Consider the following 26286-nt stretch of genomic DNA (forward strand, 5'->3'; position numbering starts at 1 on the left):
CGCCATTGACTTGCATTAGACGGCATGAAATCCGCATCCCTGCATCTGTACATGCAGAATCCATGCGCTTCAATGTGCGGATGGTACCCGGGTGTGGAGGACAGGAGACTCTCCTCCGGACCCGGGTACCATAGAACCTGTAAAAAAAGAATAAAATAAAAAATAAATATTATACTTACCTTCTCATGGCCCCCGGTGTCTTTATCCGATGCGTCCTGGCTTGCCGGCAGCTCGCGATGGTCTGAAAAGGACCTGCCGTGACGTCATTCAGTCATGTGACGGGTCACGCGACCGCTGACGTCGGCAGGCCATCAGAAGGTAAGTATATATTTTTTATTTTTTACCATTCTTTTACGGTCACACTATATAAATCCATGCTGGTTGCATGGATTTATATAGTGTGACCAAGTTGTCAAGCACTTTCTAAGTGATGCTAAAATCGCTTGGAAAGCGCTTATCAACCCGCATGCAGAAATGCATGTGAAGAACGCTTCACTTCAGCTTGTCCCTGGCAGGAAAAACGAATGTGCAATCCGCATGTAAAATCCGCATGCGTTTTTTTCTGCCATGGAGATGCAGAAACGCTCAAAAAAAATCCGGAACATTTCTGTATCGTGGGCACATAGCCTTACATTAATTGTATGACTCAATATTGAGCACACGTAGCCATCTATACACAGCGGGAGGCTGCACGGTGCCATTTATACACAGCGGGAGGCCGCATGTAGCCATCTATACACAGCGGGATGCCGCACGTAGCCATCTATACACAGCGGTAGGCCGCACGCAGCCATCTATACACAGCGGGAGGCCGCACGTAGCCATCTATACACAACGGGAGGCCGCACGTAGCCATCTATACACAGCGGGAGGCCGCACGGCGCCATCTATACACAGCAGGAGGCCACATGGCGCCATCTATACACAGCAGGAGGCAGCACGGCGCCATCTATACACAGCAGGAGGCCGCACGGCGCCATCTATACACAGCGGGAGGCCGCACGGCGCCATCCATACACAGCAGGAGGCAGCAAGGCGCCATCTATACACAGCAGGAGGCCACACGGCGCCATCTATACACAGCGGGAGGCCGCACGACGCCCCCCCAGAGACAGCAGGAGGCCGCACAGCGCCATCTATACTCAGCAGGAGGCCGCACGTAGCCATCTATACACAACAGGAGGCCGCACGGCACCATCTATACACAGCAGGAGGCCGCACGTAGCCATCTATACACAGCGGGAGGCCGCACGGCGCCATCTATACACAGCAGGAGGCCACATGGCGCCATCTATACACAGCAGGAGGCAGCACGGCGCCATCTATACACAGCAGGAGGCCGCACGGCGCCATCTATACACAGCGGGAGGCCGCACGGCGCCATCCATACACAGCAGGAGGCAGCAAGGCGCCATCTATACACAGCAGGAGGCCACACGGCGCCATCTATACACAGCGGGAGGCCGCACGACGCCCCCCCAGAGACAGCAGGAGGCCGCACAGCGCCATCTATACTCAGCAGGAGGCCGCACATAGCCATCTATACACAACAGGAGGCCGCACGGCACCATCTATACACAGCAGGAGGCCGCACGGCGCCATCTATACACAGCGGGAGGCCGCACGGCACCATCTATACACAGCAGGAGGCCGCACGGCGCCATCTATACACAGCGGGAGGCCGCACGGCGCCATTTATACACAGCAGGAGGCAGCACGGCGCCATCTATACACAGCAGGAGGCCGCACAGTGCCATCTATACATAGCGGGAGGCCGCACGGCGCCATCTATACACAGCAGGAGGCCGCACGGCGCCATCTATGCACAGCGGAAGGCCGCACGGTGCCCCTCCCAGAGACAGCAGGAGGCCGCACGGCGCCATCTATACACAGCAGGAGGCAGCACGGCGCCATCTATACACAGCAGGAGGCCGGACGGCGCCATCTATACACAGCGGGAGGCCGCACGGTGCCATCTCCACACAGCGGGAGGCCGCACGGCGCCGCCCCAGAGACAGCAGGAGGCCACACGGCGCCATCTATACTCAGCAGGAGGCCGCACGTAGCCATCTATACACAGCAGGAGGCCGCAAGGCGCCATCTATACACAACAGGAGGCTGCACAGCACCATCTATACACAGCAGGAGGCCGCACGGCGCCATCTATACTCAGCAGGCGGCCGCACGTAGCCATCTATACACAGCAGGAGGCCGCACGGCGCCATTTATACACAGCAGGAGGCAGCACGGCGCCATCTATACACAGCAGGAGGCCGCCCGGTGCCATCTATACATAGCGGGAGGCCGCACGGCGCCATCTATACACAGCAGGAGGCCGCACGGCGCCATCTATGCACAGCGGAAGGCCGCACGGCGCCCCTCCCAGAGACAGCAGGAGGCCGCACGGCGCCATCTATACACAGCAGGAGGCAGCACGGCGCCATCTATACACAGCAGGAGGCCGGACGGCGCCATCTATACACAGCGGGAGGCCGCATGGTGCCATCTACACACAGCGGCAGGCCGCACGGCGCCCCCCCAGAGACAGCAGGAGGCCGCACGGCGCCATCTATACTCAGCAGGAGGCCGCACGTAGCCATCTATACACAGCAGGAGGCCGCAAGGCGCCATCTATACACAACAGGAGGCTGCACAGCACCATCTATACACAGCAGGAGGCCGCACGGCGCCATCTATACTCAGCCGGCGGCCGCACGTAGCCATCTATACACAGCAGGAGGCCGCACGGCGCCATCTATACACAACAGGAGACCGCACGGCGCCATCTATGCACAACAGGAGGCCGCACGGCACCATCTATACACAGCAGGAGGCCGCACGTAGCCATCTATACACAGCAGGAGGCCGCACGGCGCCATCTATACACAGCACGAGGCCGCATGGCGCCAGCTATACACAGCAGGAGGCCGCACGGCGCCATCTATACACAGCAGGAGGCCGCACGGCGCCATGTATACACAGCAGGAGGCCGCACGGCGCCATCTATACACAGCAGGGGGTCGCACGGTGCCATCTATACACAGCAGGGGGCCCGCACGGCGCCATCTATACACAGCAGGGGGCCGCACGGCGCCATCTATACACAGCAGGAGGCCGCACGGCGCCATCTATACACAGCAGGGGGCCGCACGGCGCCATCTATACACAGCAGGGGGCCGCACAGCGCCATCTATACACAGCGGGAGGCCACAGGGCGCCATCTATACATAGTGGGAGGCCACACGCCGCCCCCCCCTGAGACAGCAGGAGTTCGCACGGCACCAACTATACTCAGCAGGACGCCGCACGCAGTCACGCACACACACAAACATATACAGACATATACATACACGGATAAACACATTTGAAACACAAAAATACATATAAACAGACATCACACAATGATATCTGCCTACACACACACACACACATACACATACACATACACACACACACAGACTTACCATCCCCCGGCTCCATTCCTCCTGCCTGCTCTGACTTCTCCTTTGCAGCAGTGCAGGCCGGGCGCGCACCATGTGACGTTACAGCTAGGAGACACGGCCGCGCACAGGGCCGTGTCTCCTAGCAGTGACGCGGCCGGGCCAGCACAGGGAAGTTAACTGCTGCAGTGCTGGCCCGGCCGATGAAGAAGTAGCGGCCGTGCGCCGCTGCTGGGGGAGTGGTCCGGGGCCCCCCCTCCCGTCACTGCTACCGGTATATGCCACGGCGGCCCGCACATATAATGAGGGCAATCCGGCATTAGACACCCTGCCCGGAGCCGCGGGCCCCCTGCAGGCTCGGGGCCCCGGGCGGTAGCCCGGATTGCCCTCATTATAATCCGCCTATGCTGGTAACATCATTGCTTAGTGACACTTCATGTATCAAAAGTCAGTATGAGGCTGGTTTCATATCTTCAACATTCACAGTCCGAGTACGTGCTGCAAAGGTCAGGAAACAGGTTGCCGGTCAGACCACTGTACAGATCATGAATGTTGGAATTGTGAAAACGGCCTAAGTGGTGGCGTAGCTTGAGATGGCACTCCTTTACAAAACCTCATTTCAAGCTCAAGATACATGTGGCCACCTCATTAAGCTGGGACCCTAGATAGTAGCCCATGACCATTTAACCCATCCCTTCTTGTTTGCATCTCTGATGATACAGAAAGAAAGAATGACTACCTTGCAGTTATCAAATTTTATTTCCCTGATGTAAAATTGAAGCAGAGCATTAGAGATGAGCAAATCTTTTGAAATTCAAATTTGCCAACTTTGCTGAATTTTCCCCAAAAATAAATTTGTGCAAATTTCAATACTGGAAAGCTTGTAATTGCTCATAAAATACACATGGGGGAGAGGAGAGAGAGGACACCATGGCCATAAGAGCGTATACTCTACAGGAGAGAGAGAGAGAAGACCCCAAGACCATAAGAGCTTACACTCTCCAGAAGAGAGAGAAAAGACTCTGCTAACCATAAGAGGTTACACTCTACAGGAGAGAAAGCGAGAGGACCCCGCTGATCATAACAGCTTATACTTTACAGGAGAGAGAGAAAAGACTCTGCTAACCATAAGATCTTACACTCTACAGAAGAGATAGAAAAGACTCTGCTAACAATGAGAAGTTACACTCTACAAGAGAGAGAAAAGACTCTGCTAACCATGAGAGATTACAGTCTGCAGGAGAGAGAGAAAAGACTATGCTAACCGTGAGAGATTACAGTCTGCAGGAGAGAGAGAAAAGACTCTGCTAACCATGAGAGGTTACACTCTACAGGAGAGAGAGCGAGAGGACCCCGCTGATCATAAGGGCTATACTCTACATGAGAGAGACAGAGTACCCCGCTGATCATAAGACGTTACACTCTACAGGAGAGAGAGGACACCGCGGGCATAAGATCTTACACTCTACAGAAGAGAGAGAAAAGACTCTGCTAACCATAAGAGCTTACACTCCACAGGAGACAGAGCAAGAGGACCCCGCTGATCATAAAAGCTTACACTCTACAGAAGAGAGAGAAAAGACTCTGCTAACAATGAGAGGTTACACTCTACAGGAGAGAGGAAAGACTCTGCTAACCATGAGAGGTTACACTCTACAGGAGAGAGGAAAGATTCTGCTAACCATAAGAGGTTACACTCTACAGAAAATAGAGAAAAGTCTCTGCTAATCATAAGCGCTTACACTCTACAGAAGAGAGAGAAAAGACTGCAGGAGATTACAGGAGAGATTACAGTCTGCAAGAGAGAGAGAAAAGACTCTGCTAACCATGAGAGGTTACACTCTACAGGAGAGAGAGCGAGAGGACCCCGCTGATCATAAGGGCTTATACTCTACAGGAGAGAGACAGAGTACCCCGCTGATCATAAGAGGTTACACTCTACAGGAGAAAGAGGACCCTGCGGCCATAAGAGCTTATACTCTACAGGAGAGAGAGAGAAGACCCCAAGGCCATAAGAGCTTACACTCTACAGAAGAGAGAGAAAAGACTCTGCTAACCATAAGAGGTTAAACTCCACAGGAGAGAGAGCGAGAGGACCCCTGTAAGGGGGAAGACCGGGGTGTAAGTACTTTCAGAACAAGGGATCCAGAACTGCCGGGCGGTACCTCTGGTTGCAGGGGGAAGACAGACTGCGAGCACAGGAGTCAGGTGACTGGGAAGCTGGGGGTGTGTCCAGAGTGAGAGCTGGGAGGTCAGGTGACCGGGAAACTGGTGGCGTGGCTAGAGAGAGGGGGAGACGATGACTTTTTTGCAGGAAAGCGGCAGGAGAGTCCCGCTCAGGAGAGCAGTGCGAGAGGGTCCAGGCTCCTGGCTCCAGTACTTGGAGCAAGATCCGAGTGCAGTGGACCGGAGGAGTCAAGCCAACTAGAGGGAGAAGAGACGCAGGGTCTGTGGAGCCGAGCACGTGAGGTGCCGTGTTATGGACTAGGGGCTCAGCGGGTAAAACCAGAGACCGCCCGCTGCCACCAGAAGACGGAGCATTGTTTGGGCGGGGAAGCCTGAAGAAAGCAACACCAGCATGAGCTGGCAACTGCCTTGTGGAGGATAAGAGTCAGCTAAGTGTAAAAGCTGTCGATTACAACCGGTTCAACTCTGCTACATCTAGTTAAACTGTGAACTGTCAGTTATAGACTTTTACCTGCTACTTCCCTTGTTTTTCCCCATATTTTACCCTGTTACTCCCTGCGTGGAGATTGACCCTGTTATCATAAACCTCCCCTATTTATTAACCCTGTATTGGCTGCTCTGTGTTTCTGTGTCACTGCATCTAAAGTACCCGTGTTACACCCCGCTGATCATAAGAGCTTACACTCTACAGAAGAGAGAGAAAAGACTCTGCTAACAATGAGAGCTTATACTCTACAGGAGAGACAAAAGACTCTGCTAACCATGAGAGGTTACACTCTACAGGAGAGAGGAAAGACTCTGCTAACCATAAGAGCTTACACTCTACAGTAGAGAGAGAAAAGACTCTGCTAACAATGAGAGCTCATACTCTACAGGAGAGACAAAAGAGTCTGCTAACCATGAGAGGTTACACTCTACAGGAGAGAGGAAAGACTCTGCTAACCATAAGAGCTTACACTCTACAGAAGAGAGAGAAAAGACTCTGCTAATAATGAGAGTTTATACTCTACAGAAGAGAGAGAAAAGACTCTGCTAACAATGAGAGCTTATACTCTACAGAGAATCACTGAAGACTCTTTCCCAAAGAGCTTACAATCTGTAGGTATGAACAGTAACCAAATAGCCTGCCAAGGTAATAGGAAGTTATATCAGATATATGTGTGGCACCCCAGGGGTCTGGTTTCCACAGTAATGTAATGTTATGTCTGAGAGCAGGTGGGAGGTCCTTTGGTCAGGGATCCTGTGCATGCCACACCTCCTGCCCAGTCTTGGGAGGGGAAGAACTTCCCCTATATAAACCCGGGGCTGAGGCAGGGTTAGGAGTAGAGAAGAAGCAGAGACAAGAAACAGTCATAGGAAGAAACAGCAGAAGCTCAGTGGGAGCAATACTACTACGAGTCAGGGGCTGGCAGCTGCAGAGCTCGCCCTGACTGAGAAGCTTTCTTACCGGACCCGGCGTCCGAGGCTGTGGGGACTAACTCTTACCCAGCAGCAGAAGCCGACCGGCAGGGGATTTCAGGTCCTCAGGCCCAGAAACCCGAAGGCAAGGTCACACGCGTGGGACCAGCACCGCCATCGTGGAGCGGAAGCCATTAGAAGGCCCCGAGTCACCGGCCATACGGGTGAGCACCACACGGCACACTCAGGGACGTGGGCTACTTATATCCGCTTCTAGCAAGGTAGCCAGAAGAGTACAGTCAGTTTGGGAGGCCTACAACTCCGCCTGGCCAGGGGAGATCCCATCTGCTCAAGGACTGACCAGGCCCCGTTCGCTAGCAAGTACTCCGGGAGGGTCTATCGTTGTTACCAGTAAAGACCCTGAATTACAGCGCACCGTCTCTGAGTGGTTCCTGCTACCCCCATCTTCCACGTCGGCTGCCCTGAGGCCATACCCCTCCCGTTGGGGGTTATACTATCACGCTGCACAATTCTACATCGGCCTCAGCGGTCTGCCCTGCAGCGGCAGCTCCATAGCTGCAAATCAACGGGTGGCGTAGTCGACACTCAAATAACACCTATCAAGACTGCCACACACTGAGTTTGACTCCCTGGGCACGGACCAGGTCCCCGCCACTCGGAGACTACAACCCTCATCTGATCCGGTTCCGGGTAAGCCCCCAAGCGCGAGACGCTGCGCGACACAGCAGGCCCAGGGGCACGTCAACTTTGGCGTAGTCGGCAGGATTTCGTGCCCGCAACCACCGGGTACTGCGTGCCTGAAAAAGAGACTTTCAAACTCACCTGTGGTGAAGATTCCCGCCATCCGGCGCCATTTTCAGCCTTCTTCCCGCCATCTGTGAAGATTCCCGCCATCCGGCGCCATCTTCAGCCTTCTTCCCGCCATCCGTGGAGTTTTCCCGCCGTTGGACGCCATCTTGAGGACGCCGCGCGGGAAGAAGAGGGGCGTGGACTCCGAAAAGCCCGCGAGAACTGAAGCCCCGCCTCACGTCCGGACGTTGCGTAAGGTCCTGGAAGGAGCACAGCAGACGCCGACGTCACCGGAGCGCGACGGAAGGTCCTCAACCCTGACGATCCACTGCGGAGCCGCGGCCTACGGAAGAGGATCATCGCAAGGTAGGCCACGGTCCACTAGGGGGGAGAAGGATGTCGGATACGGAGGAGAGCTTCACCGCTTCAACCCCCGCCAGCGCCACCGCTGTCGCGGTCATGCCTTTCACCATGCCCTATATCCCGGGGGCAGCCTGGCTACCCCAGTACTCAGGGGAGTCACATACCCTGCAGGACTTTAGAGAAAGGCTGGATAGCCTCTTCCAGGTGTACCCCCTCACAGAAGAGCAAAAAGTGAGCATCCTGGTGGCCCAATTAACCGGAGCAGCCCGAAGGGAGGTAAAGTCCTGGCCACCTGGGGGGAGGACTGTCGCAGGGATACTAACCCGGCTGAGGGACACCTTTGATACCCGCACCTCAGCCGAGATCAAGCTTAGATTCTACGGGTGCAAACAGCGGGCCCATGAGAGTATAAGGGACTATGCCCTGAACCTACAAGAGGCCCTGAGAGCCGTTAAGCAGACCGACCCTGACGGCGTGGGAGACGAGGACAGGCTGTTGACTGAACAATTTATAGAGGGTTTATATTGCAATGCCCACCGAACCCAGTTGCGGGCAATGGCCCTACAGGACCCTCATCTGGGATTTGCACAGTTCAAGGACAGAGCCATCCGGGTGCTCCGAGAACCGGCACCGGATGGCGTTGTGACCCACAGGCGCCCAGCTATCACTTACCACCAGGAGGCGGCGCCCTTGTCGGCAGGGCCTGTAGGGGCTGATGCGCAGGCTTTGAACAATGACCCGGCTCCAGACCTGCACCATCAGGTCCAAGAGCTAGCTAAAAGCGTTGCTGCGTTAACCCGAACTGTGCAGTCTTTACAGGCTTCCACTCCAGGGAAGATCCAGCTGGCATCCGGACCGGAGAACATCCCGTGGCGTCGACCAAGGAGGACCCCACCGGCCAGAGGAAGACCCAGTGACCGGTACAACGAGGACGGACGACCCATCTGCCGCCGCTGCAATCAACCCGGACATATGGCAAGGTACTGTCCTTTAAACTGGCACAACCTGGGGGTAGAGGGCCAACCCCCAGGAAAAAGACCACCAGGCCCATCGAACTGGCGCGACAAATATGTCGGAGGGCGTCCAGTCTTGCCTGTGGTACTGGATGGCATCCCTATGAGTGCCCTACTGGACACCGGGTCACAGGTCACCACCATCCCGTACGTGCTCTTCAAGCAGTACTGGAATGACTCGGATATAACCCGCTACCCTGACGACGACTTGAGTATCATCGCCAGCAATGGTCAGCCCGTGCCACAGATCGGATTTAAAGAGGCGACCATTAAAATTGGTAGAGTCGAACTGGCAGCACAGGGACTGATTATTGTAGACATTGACAAACACGAGAGTCACCCAAAGATAACGCTAGGAACTAATGTAATTGAAAATTGTCTTGCAGAGGTGATTTTCCTTTTACAACAGGTTGCCAAGAACGCCAGCTCCGGCGAGCAGCGAGTGCTCCAGAAAGAGATCCGGGCACTGATGCGACGGCAACAGGTGGAACTCTCCGGCGGTGAGATTGGTAGCGTAAGAATGTGTGACCCTTTCCCTATTGCCATGCCCCCAAAAAGTGAAATGATGATTTGGTGCCGGGCAGCTATTGGTCCGAGAGGTAGGGATTACCAGGCAATGGTAGAACCAGTTTACTCAGACAGTAGGCCCACCATTTTGACAGCACGGGGGGTGGTTCATGTACGCCATGGGAGGGTGCCCGTTCGCCTAATAAATATCGGGAAGAGGGAAGTATACCTACCCCGGTATGCCACGCTAGCCAAATTATATACCATCAACCAAAACTCTATACACTCTGTGGAACCCTTGCCTCCATCTCACCCGGAGGAAGGTAACGGCTCTAAGAAAGTAATGGAGGATTGGTGTCAGCAACTACACTTGGGAACTGACTCCACTCCCTCCCACCAGAAACAGGGGGTCTACCGGGTGGTTCAAGAGTATGAGAGAGTGTTTAGTAAACACCCGTTAGACTTCGGGCGAGTTAAGGGGGTAGAACACCGCATCCCCACGGGAGATCATCCTCCCATAAAAGAGAGGTATCGACCCGTACCCCCTGCACATTACCAACACGCCAAGGGGATGCTTAGAGACATGAAGGAGGCTGGGGTAATCCGGGATAGCTGTAGCCCCTAGGCAGCCCCACTAGTTTTAGTCAAAAAGAAAGACAACACTATGAGGATGTGTGTAGATTACCGGAAAATCAATCGTATCACACACAAGGATGCGTACCCTTTACCAAGGATAGAGGAGTCTTTGGCTGCTTTAAGATCTGCTAACTTCTTCTCTACCTTGGATCTCACTAGCGGGTACTGGCAGGTTCCTGTAGCAGAGGCGGACCGGGAGAAGACCGCATTCACCACCCCGATGGGACTTAGCGAGTTTACCTGTATGCCGTTTGGACTTTGTAACGCACCCGGAACCTTCCAACGATTAATGGAGTGCTGTCTGGGACACAAAAACTTCGAGACGGTCCTGTTGTACCTGGACGATGTCATCGTATATTCCAAGACTTATGAGGACCACCTGAAACATCTGGCGGAAGTGTTCGAAGCCCTGGCAAGTTACGGCCTGAAGGTGAAACCCTCTAAGTGTCACCTCCTGAAGCCAAAGGTGCAGTACCTGGGACACGTGGTGAGCGCTGACGGAGTGGCTCCCGACCCTGATAAGATCACCGCAATTAAGGAATGGCCAAGTCCCTCCAGTATAAAGGAAGTGCGGCAGTTCCTTGGGTTGGTAGGCTATTACCGCAGATTCATCCCCGGTTTCACCAAAAAGGCAGCTCCCATGCAGGACCTCCTGATAGGCCAGTCCCGGAAGGCCAAGAACCAGAAGCCGCCCTTCAGATGGGAGAAGTTAGAAGAAGAGTCCTTCCGCCAGCTGAAGATGGCCCTCACGGGGAATGAAATCCTGGCGTACCCCGATTACAGCCAGCCCTTTATCCTCTACACTGACGCAAGTAACATCGGGCTAGGAGCTGTGCTGTCCCAGATCCAGCAGGGGAAAGAACGAGTAATCGCTTACGCCAGCCGAAAACTGCGACCCACCGAGAGAAACCCAGAGAATTACAGCTCCTTTAAGCTAGAGTTCCTGGCAGTGGTGTGGGCAGTCACCGAACGCTTTAAGCACTACCTCGCTTCTTCCCGGTTCATCGTGTACACGGATAACAACCCGTTGACACACCTGGACACAGCAAGACTCGGTGCCCTAGAGCAGAGATGGATGGCTCGTCTGTCCAACTACGAGTTCACAATCAAATACCGGGCAGGACGCTTCAATACCAACGCGGACGCCCTGTCCAGGATGCCAAATCTACCGGACGTAGGAGAAGATCCAGAGGAACTGGAAGAAGTCGAACTCCCTGCGTTCCACCGTCATGGGACTATCCAGTGTTCCCACCGGGTAGGGAGTAAGCAAGCTGCTACGTTTAACCCCTTGCCTCACTACAACTGGGCGGAAACGCAAGACAGCGACCCTGCCGTCCGGCTGGTAAAGGAGATGCTGACTCGGCCAGAGGCTCGCCTTGACCCAGACGCTCCGGAGGAAGCCAAGCAACTGTGGGCAGAAAAGAGTAGACTGTTCCTTTACAAGGGGAAGTTGTGCCGCAGAATGGTTAACTCCCGGACGCATGAACTAATCTGGCAAGTAGTGGTGCCACGAAGAGACGCAGCCATGGTGATGGAGGCATACCACGACGGGGCTGGACACTTCGGATGGAAGAAGCTGGAGTTCCTGCTGCGCGAGTGGTTCCACTGGGTAGGCATGAGGGGAACCATCGAGAGGTGGTGCAGAGACTGTGGCCCGTGCAACCTAAGAAGGAAGGACCGTGCCAGCCAGAAGACTCCCCTGCAGTCCATCGTCACCCGGCAGCCGTTGGAACTGGTAGCCTTGGATCATGTAAAACTGACCCCAAGCAGAAGTGGCTACGTCTACGCACTAACCATCGTGGATCACTACTCCCGGTTCTTGGTTGTCGTCCCCGTCAAGGACTTAACAGCTCGAACAGCAGCTAGAGCCTTCCAGCAGCATTTCTGCCGTCCACACGGGTACCCGGACCAAGTGTTGACAGACCAGGGACCTGCCTTTGAAGCGGAGGTCTTCCAAGAATTCTGCACTCTGTATGGCTGCCGGAAGATAAGGACGACACCCTATCATCCGCAAACTAATGGACTTTGTGAGAAAATGAACCAGGTGGTAATGGATCTTCTGAAAACGTTGCCCCTGGAAGAACGCGGTCTGTGGCCTGAGAAGCTGCCCGATCTGGTGGACCTATACAACCACATCCCGGTAGGTTCCACCAACTGTACCCCGGCTTACCTAATGAGGGCGAGACCTGGTAAGTTACCTGTTGACCTGGAAATGGGAGTCCTGACACCCGAGGACACTTCACCAGAAGCAGACTGGGACACAGAGAGGCAGCAGCAGTACCGGAGAGTACAGGAGAGCGTGGAGCGAAGTCTCTGTCAGGCTAGGGAAAGACAAGAGAAAACTTACAACCAGTATGCTCCCGCTGTTCCCCTGGTACCCGGAGAGCAGGTCTTGAAGAGAAAAAGACGGCTCCACAAGTTGGACGACCAGTGGGAGAAGGACCCGTACACCGTACTGCCCTCAAGCCACGACAACCCAAAGGTCTGTACCATCAGTAAAGACTGAGGGGAAACCACAACCATTGTATCCCGGGATCACCTGAAGAAGTGTCCCGAACAGCTACGGAACCCTGAAGAGGAACAAGAAGACCCTCGACCCGTAGAGGAAAGGGAAGATATGGTTAGTACTGTGCTCGGAGACTTCCCTCGGTCTTGGACTCAAGTCAATGGCGCAGTTGTGGTACCCGTACTCACCTTCCTCCAACCCGCATCCCAAGCACCTACGGAGCGACAGGTAGAGCTGGAAGAGCAGCCGGTCCAGGAGGCAGAAGACTCCACACAAGCAGAACAGGAGGATCAACCCTCTGCTTATAGTGAGCCTGCCGTACCCCTAGTGAGCCAAAGAGCCGGTAGACAGCTGCCCAGTTTACCCTTGACAGCTCCTACACCCTGTAGTTCAGGGCTAGACAGTCAGCTCCGTAGGTCCACTAGGGCCACTAGAGGCCAGTTACCCGCACGTTGGAGGATTTGAAATGTATAAGTTGTTTTATTTGTGGTTACCTGTTTTTCTTATTGCTTGTGTATAATTATGTGTTTCTAGTTGTTTATAGGAGTCTTTGGTGGATTTACCGGGAATCTTGTGTACATAGTTGGAGCGTAACCCAGGACGGATTAAAGACTGTTAAGGACTCGGGGCAGAACAGACCCCTACCTGGTTACGTCTCCCTGTTTTGGTGAAATGGACACCTTGCTTTCTTCAAAGACTGCACCCGGTTACGGATATCCGTGACCACCTTTATGTGTTTCTTCTTATTGTACTATTATTGTTGTTATATCTTGTTATGTTTTTCTAAAATATGTTTAGTCCCGGAGTACTAAATTTCACTAGGGGGGAATGTGGCACCCCAGGGGTCTGGTTTCCACAGTAATGTAATGTTATGTCTGAGAGCAGGTGGGAGGTCCTTTGGTCAGGGATCCTGTGCATGCCACACCTCCTGCCCAGTCTTGGGAGGGGAAGAACTTCCCCTATATAAACCCGGGGCTGAGGCAGGGTTAGGAGTAGAGAAGAAGCAGAGACAAGAAACAGTCATAGGAAGAAACAGCAGAAGCTCAGTGGGAGCAATACTACTACGAGTCAGGGGCTGGCAGCTGCAGAGCTCGCCCTGACTGAGAAGCTTTCTTACCGGACCCGGCGTCCGAGGCTGTGGGGACTAACTCTTACCCAGCAGCAGAAGCCGACCGGCAGGGGATTTCAGGTCCTCAGGCCCAGAAACCCGAAGGCAAGGTCACACGCGTGGGACCAGCACCGCCATCGTGGAGCGGAAGCCATTAGAAGGCCCCGAGTCACCGGCCATACGGGTGAGCACCACACGGCACACTCAGGGACGTGGGCTACTTATATCCGCTTCTAGCAAGGTAGCCAGAAGAGTACAGTCAGTTTGGGAGGCCTACAACTCCGCCTGGCCAGGGGAGATCCCATCTGCTCAAGGACTGACCAGGCCCCATTCGCTAGCAAGTACTCCGGGAGGGTCTATCGTTGTTACCAGTAAAGACCCTGAATTACAGCGCACCGTCTCTGAGTGGTTCCTGCTACCCCCATCTTCCACGTCGGCTGCCCTGAGGCCATACCCCTCCCGTTGGGGGTTATACTATCACGCTGCACAATTCTACATCGGCCTCAGCGGTCTGCCCTGCAGCGGCAGCTCCATAGCTGCAAATCAACGGGTGGCGTAGTCGACACTCAAATAACACCTATCAAGACTGCCACACACTGAGTTTGACTCCCTGGGCACGGACCGGGTCCCCGCCACTCGGAGACTACAACCCTCATCTGATCCGGTTCCGGGTAAGCCCCCGAGCGCGAGACGCTGCGCGACACAGCAGGCCCAGGGGCGCGTCATATGCAACCAGGGAAGGAAACAAACTTTTCATGCAATGTTACTATTCTCACCAGTCCATAATAAGGACATTGGATTAAAAGTGTCACCTATCAACATTGCTGGCTGAGTTAATATGTTTTCAACTCCCACAGGTTCCGCTCCATTAAAAAGGGAAGTGTAAAATTCTACATTGAATATTTGTAGGAAATTTTCCTCAGGGCAGGATGAGAAAGTGTCCAAAAACAGTCGCAAGGTCAGGTGTCAGCAACAAGATCGGCTGTTTATCAGAAGTATAAATGTACAATGGGGCAATGAGTTTGCTGTAGTATATAAGATGGAAATGTTCAACCTTACTTCCTTGCAATAGACTTACATATGTCAGCAAAACCTGCCAGACACAGAGAGCTCGGACATATCCATATACAAAGGAATTGTCCAAACAGCAATGCCATAATAAGGGTGTGCATAGTTACATAGTCGATAAAGGATGAAAAAAACACAGGTTCATTAAGGACAATCTATAATCTTGCAGGTTGATGCAGAGGATAGCAACAACTCCAAGAGGCAAATGCAAATATTAAGTAGAAATATTCCATCCCTATCCAAAATATGTCAATCTCTGGATCAGCGTCCCAACTCTAAAGTCTAGTACTCATAGTAAGCTGTAATACTATATTTTTCAATTATTCAATGAATCGACCATTACAACATCCTGTTCCATAATCTCACTGCTCTTACAGTAAAGAATCTCCATCAGCGATTATGATTAAACCTTCTTTCCTCTATGTAGAGGCTGCGACCTTCTCATCATTGAAGGTCTAGGAGGAAAAACATCATTAGAAAGATGTTGTAATGTACTTTTCTCCTGCAAGGGATGTGTAGTCTATCTTGGGTAGTAATGTGTTAATTACTGGCTGTTTATTATAAAGAGTATTATAAGAATATTAGCCGCTGTTCATTTATCTGTTTAACTTTTCTAGTTTTGGTTCCGTTTAGAACAGACAAACAGGATTTGCATTCTGTGTATGCCTGTTTCAAACGAAAGCAGAGGGACCATTGATTTACATATATACAGTATATATATATATATATATATATATATATATATATATATTTGGCTCAACTCAGAGTTGCGAAAAACAGGCCCGGCGTCAGCACCCAGCGCACCCGGCCCTGAGCAGGTGGGTGGGGCCCTTCTCGCCGTAAGACACCCCGGCACGCTACGGGACCCGTTAGCAGATAAGAGCAGTACCAGCGCCCGCCCCCCCGCCCCCCCGCTTGCTCAGGGCCCCGGAACAATACTTACCTCTCCGCGTGCTTCCGTAGCAGGTCCTGTATCCTCCGTGGCTGCTGCACTGTGAAGTCTGAGGTCAGAGGGCGCAATGACGACTTTACACCGCGCCCTCTGCTGAGCAGTCATAGCGCAGAGCGGGAAGACGGCGACGCGGCTGAGGAGTCTGGAGCTGCGGCAGCAGGTGAGGAGACGTGAGGTGAGTATTTGATTTTTTTACTTTTTTTATGCATGGGGCATTATATGGGGCACCTGTATGGGGCATTAGATGGGGCACCTGTATGGGGCATTATATGGGGGCCCAGTAGGCATGGGGCATTATATGGGGGCCCAGCCTGCGTGGGGCATTATATGGGGGCACAGCCTGCATGGGACATTATATAGGGGCACAGCCTGCATGGACCATTATATGGGGACCAGTATTCTGTATGGAGCATTAGATTGGGGCCAGTATCCTGTATGGAGCATTATAAGGGGGCCAGTATTCTGTATGGAGCATTATATGGGGGCCAGTATTCTGTATGGAGCATTATATGGGGGCCAGTATTCTGCATGGAGCATTATATGGGTTCCATTATTCTGTATGGAGCAATATATGGGGCCCATAATACTGTATGGAGGACTATGTGGTGCCCATAATACTGTATGGAGGACTATATTGTCCGGTCTGCACAGTGCGCTGTGAGGATTTGCCGGTTTCTGAGCTAATGTAGAATTTACAATAGATATCACTCATGTAATGTAAGAAGTAAGTGAAATCTTTGGCATTGTACTATATATATATTTCCCCCTGTATCTCTGCATCATGAATCGTGGTATGTGTTAAAGGGGCCCACTGAGACTTTTTCGTCCAGGGCCCACAAAAACCTGGAGCCGGCCCTGGCGAAAAATGTTGTGATTTTTAGCGTTTTTATACAAAAGTCTCCCACCTCTACCAAAATGGGTGGGACAGGGGCCTGACGGGTCTAATTCTTGACTAGCTGTGGAATTCTCTATTCCAGAAATCTCACTGCAGCCAGACAATCCTGATTCACGATGAGGCTTAATGAATCTGGAGTGTCTGAGCCCTATACGCCCCCTCATCAAGACCATTGAGAAAATCTGGGCCATCGTCTATTTTTGTTTCCTGAAGCATTTGGAAGGTTTTTCTCCTGAAGCTTTTTTACTGCCTTTTGTTTGGACAGTGCCCAGTTTAGAGCACTGTCAATGAATAGTCGGATCAAAGAAGTGACATGCACTTTATTTTTTCCCACCATGCGTTTTTCAAAACCTGAAGTTGAAAAAAAGCGCTCAAAAAAACTGAACATATGAACAGCAAAGAGGTTTTACAATACAATGAGTAGGAAGAGTCTTTAAACAGTTTTTTGAGTGATTTTTCAGGTTTCTTATTGGAGCTGACCAGCTAAAAAACTCCTCAATAAACTCTGTGTGCATACCCTTTGGTAGATTTCACATTATTAAATAGAACAAGTCAGCCGTACCTCCCAACTCCGAAAGTGAGGAAAGAGGGACACACAGTGTGCATAGGGCATATGCTTTATTTTATGTTTAGCCATTTCCCTGACCTTTCCCAGTCCTTTATATGTGCCCACACAGAAATATTGCCCCAATGAGGCTAATTAGAGTTCCCACATAGTATGATATGCCTTTTGTTTCCCCCATAGTACCCAACATACATAATATGATGCCCCCACAGTGCACACCATACACAGTATGATGGCCCCACAGTACCCCCAACACATTATGATGGCCCCACAGTACCCCGCAACACAGTATGATGGTCCCACAGTACCCCCAACACAGTATAATAGCCCCACAGTACCCCCAGCACACAGTATGATGTCCAACAGTGCTCACCACACACAAAATGATGCACATTGAGCCCCCTCACACCAAGTATAATGCCCCCATTCATAGTTATGATACACCGAAAGGATATTCCATTCCACACAGTATGATGCCACCCACTTTCCCCCCACATATTATGATACCCATTGACCCCTACATTATAATGATCCAATACAGTATGATTCACCACAGCCTGCCCATACAGTTTGATACCTTCACATGGTAGATTGCACTCACAGCCTACCCACACAGTAGGATGTCCTCACAAAGAATGATGCCCCACAGTCCCCTCACATAGCATAAATCCCACACAGTATAATGCACCCACAGTCCCCACACACTTTATAATGCCCCTCATAGTTCCCACACACAGTATAATGTCCCCCACAGTAAATTCCCCAACGCACGGTATGAAGCCCCCCGATGTGAGCGATGTAGCCCATCAGTGCCTGCTGATTGGTTGCAGTGCTCATGTGACATAACAATGTAATTCGATTGTGTGCAGACGCGGCACTGACAATTCTGGATGTTTTCTATTCGATTTCTATTAGGCAAAGAAATTTCAGTCAAGCTCAGTACCATATGTGGCTATCCACTCCTCAGTTCCTATTGTCTCCCGTCTGTCTTGTGTCCTCTCCCAATAATAATAATAATGAAAATTTTTATTTCTATAGCGGCGCCAACATATTCCGCAGCACTTTATAAGTCAGAGGGGACATGTACAGACAATAAAGACATTACAGAGTAACATATAGTTCGACAGTTACAGGAGGAGTGAGGGTCCTGCTCCGCAGCCTATAACCCCAATGCCTCTCATCATCACTGATGCTTCCTTGGGTGCTCGCAACCTTCATGACTCCATTGTGGGCACCTGTAGAAACAATCCGAGTGTTTGAACTCTCCTTTTCCAAGGTTTATGCTAGATCACTTTTGTGTCACTGGAAATCTAAGCGCATAACATCATAATGCTATGGCCAACTGGTTTTAAATCCCACCAAGGACAACACGTGCAAGGAGTTTGTATGTCCTCCCCGTGTTTCCATGCTTTTCCTCCTGGTTCTCCGGTTTCCTCCAAAGACATACTGATAGGGAATTTATATTGTGAGCCCCAATGGGGACAGTGATGATAATGAATGTAAAGCGTTGTGAAAAATGTTGACAGTATATAAACAAGCATAAATAATAAGAATTAATAGTAATAATAAAAAACATTGTAATTCCCTAAAATAGCAATATTCCCATAATCATCTAAGTATTTGATAAATATCAGCAATGGAAATTTCTGAACAAGTCCAGGAAGTTTCAAGAAAATTAAATCAAGTACCCATAATGTGAGACGGGTCTATGTGGCATCACTGGCAGGGCACTGTCTGGCACTGAAATCTGATGCAGACCCCTGTTCTCCCAGTGAAACACTCTGTACGCTAGGAAAGGAAGGTGTCTTGCTCAATCAGGTGGTCGATATTTCCTGGAAAACTTGGGGTGGGGGTTTCAAATATTTTTTAATGAATGGGTTTGTGCCATGATTGGTGTTTGGAGGAAGACTGCGGATTGGCTGCTGATGCATGGTGCAGATATGTGTAGGGTATAAAATGTGGCAGATCTGACCCAACAGCCTGCAGAAAGGGTCTGAACTGACTGAGTGGAGAATGAATCTCAAGAGCAACCTCCTCCTCCTTCTGCTGCTGGTCAGTGTGTGCTCTGCCTATGATGATGAAGAGCTGGAAGACTCAGTGCTGGTGAGGAAAAGCAGAGGAGCATCACAGAGCTCAGGTAAGGGGCACAATGCAGGGAAATGGGCATCACAGAGCTCAGGTAAGGGGTACACTGCAGGGAGATGGGCATCACAGGACTCAGGTAAGGGGTACACTGCAGTGAAATGGGTATCACAGAGCTCAGGTAAGGGGTACACTGCAGGGAGATGGGCAGCACAGAGCTCAGATAAGGGGTACACTGCAGGGAGATGGGCATCACAGGACTCAGGTAAGGGGTACACTGCAGTGAAATGGGCATCACAGAGCTCACAAAAGGGGTACACTTCCAGGAGATGGGCATCACAGGGCTGAGGTAAGGGGTACACTGCAGGGAAATGGGCATCACAGGACTCAGGTAAGGGGTACACTGCAGGGAGATGGGCAGCACAGAGCTGAGGTAAGGGGTACAATACAGGGAGATGGGCATCACAGAGCTCAGGTAAGGGGTATACTGCAGGGAGATGGGCATCACAGAGCTCAGGTAAGGGGTACACTGCAGGGAGATGGGCATCACAGAGCTCAGGTAAGGGGTATACTGCAGGGAGATGGGCATCACAGGGCTCAGGTAAGGGGTACACTGCAGGGAGATGGGCATCACAGAGCTCAGGTAAGGGGTATACTGCAGGGAGATGGGCATCACAGGGCTCAGGTAAGGGGTACACTGCAGGGAGATGGGCATCACAGAGCTCAGGTAAGGGGTACACTGCAGTGAAATGGGCATCACAGAGCTCAGGTAAGGGGTACACTGCAGGGAGATGGGCATCACAGGGCTCAGGTAAGGGGTACACTGCAGGGAGATGGGCATCACAGAGCTCAGGTAAGGGGTACACTGCAGTGAAATGGGCAGCATACAGCTCAGGTAAGGGGCACAGTGCAGGGAAATGGGCATCACAGAGCTCAGGTAACACATTGTACTCTTTGCTCTACTATATTTGTTGTATACAGAAGTGGAGATAACAGAATAGCCGTCATTACTCTAATATAGTCGTAAAATGATGCACTGTATTACATTACATGATTTTATTTTGCGCTGAATTTGGAAATGCAGCTATTCTGTTGTGGGACTACAAATCCCTGCAAGTCCTCACTGCTGGAGACTGGCAAGGCATGCCTGGACTTGTAGTTCTACAGCAGATGTGGGGGCACACATCACCTCCTCATTTTACTCTGTGTATTGTACTCTACATACAGATGCTGCAGTGTTGAATTTGTCATTTGACACTGTTCCACCTTCTGCTGGATCATAGTTACTAGCTTTTCAGTAAATCATAGATATTCTAAAAAGGGGATCAAAAAGTGGCGCAAAATGTGTGTAGCATGCTGCACAAACATGCATTTTTATGCCATTTCTTTTGTCATCCTTCTTTTTCTGCTGTTGGGTTTTGAACTCAGTGGTTGATGAATTGCTGGAAATTCAAAGATGCTTTTTGGGGGCTCTTTTTTGCCTTTTTTTGCACTTTTTTTTTAGAATAGAAAATCAAACAATCCTTTCATTAAGCTTGAAAATGTAGCACATCAGCCTTCAACTGCTAAAAAAAATTGTACACCACTAGAGTGTTGGAGAACAATTGTATGAAGAATTTGCAAAATTTAGAAATAGCACAAATGATGAATTAGGCTAAAACATTTGAATAGCCAAAACCACTGGCATAATGCTGAACAAAAAAAAATACAGACAAAACCAATTAAAATTAACTTAAAGACGACCTTTCAGCACATTTTTCATGTTGAACTAAACCCAGGATTTAACAGTCGCTGCAGAACGGAATAGAAACTTTTTGTTTACTTTTTTAAATGTCTCCTCTCCATTGCAGAGATATTAGCAATCAAAGTATTTGGCATGAGTTAAGTCCAAGTAGGTGTTATCAGGGAGTTTTCACTGGGGACGGGCACTTCTTCTCCCTGTATGATGCTGATTGCACTAGGAAAAATATTAATCAATGAGGCAGAGCAGATCTGCATATTTTTTCTCACCTGTATTCGGCATGGCGCGATTTCACTCCAAAATCGGACAGTGCAAGAAAAAAGTCTCATGCCAAACGGGCCATCAATATAACATCCAATTATTACAAATACATTACAATTCTGTAGCATAGGAAACTGCAAATGGTCCTGCAAATGGTCCTGTAAATGATTAATAGCTGGATTAATGGAGCTTTCTATATGTTTTTTAGTGTTTCCAAATTATCATTGTCATCAATCCCTTTTATGAAGATTTACATATTTGTATTTTTCTCATTTCCTGGGCCCGTACATTTTAATAATCTGGTTACACTTGAATTTTTAGTTATTTTGTAAACTGTTTAGTCGGCCATTGGACCCACTAGATACACTGCATATAAGAGATTATTAACGAAGGGGCAGAATTAGGCATTCAGTGGTTTTTGTGACTTTTTTTTAGCTTTGATTAAAGAGGACCTGTGACTACGTTAAAAGTGGCAATTCTTTGCTCTTATTTTATTCCCGCTTTAATCCTGCTGCTCCCTTAAGTATTCCCTTTTTTTTTAAATCCACAATACGAATCCACAGATATGGACCTTTTTATTTGATGCAAATTTTTATGGTCTTTACTAAGGGGCTGTGGCTCCCAAGGTAATTATACAAAACAGCCCAAAAAACAGGACCCCTAAAAATTCCCAAAAAAGGCTGGAACCTTGTGGCGGATTAAAAAAAAAGAAAAACAAAGCAAAAAACAAAAACAGAATACTTAGGCCACGGCCCCACTATCAGTATTCGGTCAGTATTTTTTCTCAGGAGTGGGAGATAAAACCAGGAGTGGGTGATAAATGCAGAATTGGTGACTTGTTTCTATTAAACCTTTTCTCTGATTGTTCCTCACCTGGTTTTGGCTCCTGAGAAAAAATACTGACCGAATACTGACCAAATACTGATAGTGGGGCCATGGCCTTAGGGGAATAGCGGGAGCAAAAAAATGCCCACTTTTGATCTGCTGATACATCCTCTTTAATGCAGATCACGTTTTTGAGTCTAACAGTATCTAAAGGCGCGATAGCTTTCCATAGACTCAGCATATGAAATACTTCTTAAATATATCTTTTTTTAGCTAATAACATGAATTTTACTGTTTCTCCAGTAGTAGAAATTGTTCGTTGCCTAAATGGAGCATTGACAGTCGGTTGTGGAGCTTTCGCCTGTCTGGAGAATACGACGTGTGACACTGACGGACTCTATGACATCTGCAAGTCCTTCTTGTTCAATGCTGCTAAATTTGATACCCAGGTAGAGACCCATGAACTTTCACACATTGGATGTATTGTACTTGTTTGTTATTATGTCTTATATTAATTTATTAATTATTTGTTCATCATCATTTATTTGTTTATTATATAGTACATTATACTTCACTTTAAAGGCTTGTTCACTACTGTGAAATTTATGACCAATCCAAGTACAGGTCAATAACATCATATCAGTGAAGTCCGACACCTGGCACCCCCATTGTTATAAACTGTTATAAGTTCTGATAGACAGATGAACAGAATAACTCCGTACACTGTGTAGTTGCAGCTAAGTTCCTAATGAATTAAATAGCGTGTTGGACTCCAACCCATGTGATATTGATAATCTAACTTAAAGGGGTTCTCAAAGAATATAATGAAATGGCCTCTGTCATAAAATACAAATGGCAGCCAGTCCTAGTCATGTGTCAGGATGGGCTTCAGTGTGAAGGAACACAGTTCCCGGGACCTGTGTCTCAACTGACAGAGGAGCTGTATCATAAGCACACATACTGATGAGCTGCCGGAATAACGTATGTGACAGAAGAAATACATCTTCTTTTCAGGTCTGAGGCTGTAAAAAAATCCTTTGTGTTCTGTCAGCTGAGGAGAAGATTTATTTATTTTCCTGTCATTGCCCTTCTTCAGCAGCTTACCAATGTGTGTGCTTATGACACAGCGCCTCAGGCAGTTAAGACACAGGTCTTGGATAACCCATTTAAGGATAGCTAGTGTCAAAGTAATGGAAAACCCAACCCCTTTAAGATTAAAGATTGTGCTAAGTATTAGATAAAGTATTAAACATATCTAGACTGGCCTCTGGCAGTGGCTTATCTTCCCTTAAAACAATGGATATGGAACATATGGAAATTCAACATGCGTGATACAGATGAAATCTAATTTTCCAGCTTGGCCGTATAGTCCCAGGAAATTCGCTTTGTGCCATATCAATTCACCAATTGCCCTTAAAAATATGTATATAATAGTCTGAGGTCTACTAGAACTGTAGCCAACCCCTTTCAAGCTCTCTAACTCAACTGCTTGCTGTCACATTCACTATTTGTACAGTTTATTCAGTGTTTTATGGCTTTCTTTCCCTTTCTCTATGGGAAAGCTGTTACTCTCTCACTATCCAGATAATGTCTTCTGCATTTCCTGCTTCTGCTTTTATAGAGACTATGGTAGTCTCTCCTGATTGGCTTTGTTATATCATGTAATATGATGAGCTTTGGCTAAACACAATACACATTGAATGGTTTACCAGTCCCACCAAAATCTGTGGCTTCTACCAATGTTAGTACACTGCATATTGCTAGATTGTTAATAGATTCCACAAAATTATCACGTTTCACCATTTTTTAATGTGTATGACAACTTGGGGTAATGCAAGGAAGAGACAATGCAAATGTACAGCTGTTATCTTCTTCTCGCAGGGCAAGGTGTTCGTGAAGGAAAGCCTAAAGTGCATAGTTGGTGGCATAACCTCAAAGGTGTTCCTGGCTATCAGAAGATGTTCCAATCTACAACGAATGATCGCTGAGGTGCAGGAGGATTGTTACTCTAAGCTTGAGCTCTGCAGTATCGCACGTCACAATGTAGAGGCAATAACTGACGTTGTGCATCTACCACAGCATTTTTCTAACAGGTGAGTCTTCTTTTGACACTTATTCTGCTTCTACGTCTACAAGAGAGACCAAATCATGAAGATTCTAGAGATTAAGGTTCACCTTTGGTAAATGGCTTATCCATAGTTTTTTCTAAAATGTAAAGTTATTCTATGAAACATTGAATGTATGCACCATGTTTTCAGTCTTATAAATGGTCTCCTCCTTCTCTTCCAGATATTATAACAAACTGTTGGGTAGTCTCTTGGGGTGTGATGAAAGGACAGTCAGCACCGTGAGAAACAACCTTATGGATCAGATTGGACCTAATCTAGCGAGTCTGTTCAAAACCCTTCAAGGTGACAAGTGTTCCCAAATCCAACCCAAAGTAGACTTTAACCGCAAAAGAAATATTGACCCACAGAAACTTCGAGTATATCTCCATAGTTTCAGAAATGAAGACCTTGGAAAGCTCTCTTCTACCCAAGTCTCCTCAGAAGATGATTAGCTGTGACTAAGCTTTGATATGAATGACCTTGAGAAGAAAGCGTATTGATGTAACTCAAGTAGAACACTTTTTATTTTTTTTGCCGAGTAGCCCAATTATTAGCTTTACACAACTTTTTAATTAAATAATATGGATAATGGCCTCCTCTAGTATAGAGAATTCTGACTCTTTGTTTCAGGTAGCAGTACTTATCTGCCATTGTTGATGGGAACATCATTTTGGTTTCTTAATAATAATGAAAATTTTCGCACCTAAAGCCTGGTGCTACAGACTTAGCGTGGCCCTAAGACTGCAACATCAAAATGATGACATTGATCACACCACAATAATTACTGACTCATCCTCTTCAAAGAGGTTTCCCAAGAATTTAAATAAGCTTTGGTTGGATTGGTTGACTAGATGGAAAGTTAATACAATTTTCGAAGACTTACTTTAAATGGGTGGTCCACCTTTGGGAGACAATTTTTATTCCTAAATGCATGTATTTGGGGCTAAGAATCATTTTTGTTTCATTAAAAACTTTGCACCGTTTGGCTTTGACAGGCTTTTTGTTTCCCTGCACATTCAACTTTGATGTGGTCTCTGGTCATAAATCAGCTGAGAGATGTTCAGATAAAGACTGATGAAAGAATAACAAGTCCACTTTTTAGACAATCGAAAGGAGCTCACTGACATTTTATTACGTTATTTGAGTATGGAGGAAAGTGCAGATAGTAAACCAATCCATGTTCAAGTATTTTGCTTAGTCAGTAGTGATGAGCGAGCATGTTCTGTTAACCCTTTCGGCGAGCATGCTCGGGTGCTCGCTGAGTATCTTCAGCGTGCTCAGGTGTTATGTTTGAGTCACTCTGTGTGCATGATTTGCGACTGTTTGACAGCTTTAATACATGTGAAGAATGCCTAACAAACAAGCATTCCTCACATGTATTAAAGCTGTCAAACAGTCGCAAAATCATGGGCAAGGAGTGACTCAAACATAACACCCGAGCATGCCAAAGATACTCAGAAAACACCCGAGCATGCTCGTAAATCTCGAGTAACAAGCATGCTCACCCATAACTATTATTCAGTCTTCGCAACAAGGGCTCCAAAATGAAGATTCCATAAGTCTTAGAGAGCAACATAGCACAGTATGCCTCACTATCTTCTCTAATACACTGCCAGATGCCGTGTCGAAACCATAAAGAAAATGACGGATGCCATGATAAGTCAGTTGGATCTATCAGGCGCCATTGGTGTCCATCATGAGATTGACCCAGCACCTATGGCTAAAGAGAAAACTGAAAATGTTAATGCAGCTGCAAACCCAATGCTCCTGAGAAAGATGAAAGTATCATCTACATAAAAACAAGTAGTGCTGTATATGGCA

At 49.0% G+C, this 26286-nt stretch overlaps 1 protein-coding gene across 2 annotated transcripts in view; it reads left to right on the top strand.

Annotated features, from left to right (window-relative positions):
* The window catches only part of STC1 (stanniocalcin 1), a 105639-nt gene extending 79894 nt beyond the window's left edge, over positions 1-25745 (top strand). The window contains exons 1-4 of one of the 2 annotated variants that reach the window (XM_073653729.1): positions 19435-19585; positions 22661-22806; positions 24239-24450; positions 24647-25745. In XM_073653729.1, the coding sequence (XP_073509830.1) occupies positions 19462-19585; positions 22661-22806; positions 24239-24450; positions 24647-24917 (753 nt within the window). In that variant the 5' untranslated portion in view covers positions 19435-19461 and the 3' untranslated portion in view covers positions 24918-25745. Of the gene's footprint in view, positions 1-19434; positions 19586-22660; positions 22807-24238; positions 24451-24646 lie in introns of those variants that run through there. The other variant, XM_073653728.1, reaches the window with a different exon arrangement.
* Positions 25746-26286: the final 541 nt, after the last annotated feature.

Source organism: Phyllobates terribilis, unplaced genomic scaffold (assembly GCF_046119375.1).
Source record: "Phyllobates terribilis strain yellow unplaced genomic scaffold, ASM4611937v1 Scaffold_11__3_contigs__length_659146591, whole genome shotgun sequence".
NCBI classification, from domain to species: Eukaryota; Metazoa; Chordata; class Amphibia; order Anura; family Dendrobatidae; genus Phyllobates; species Phyllobates terribilis.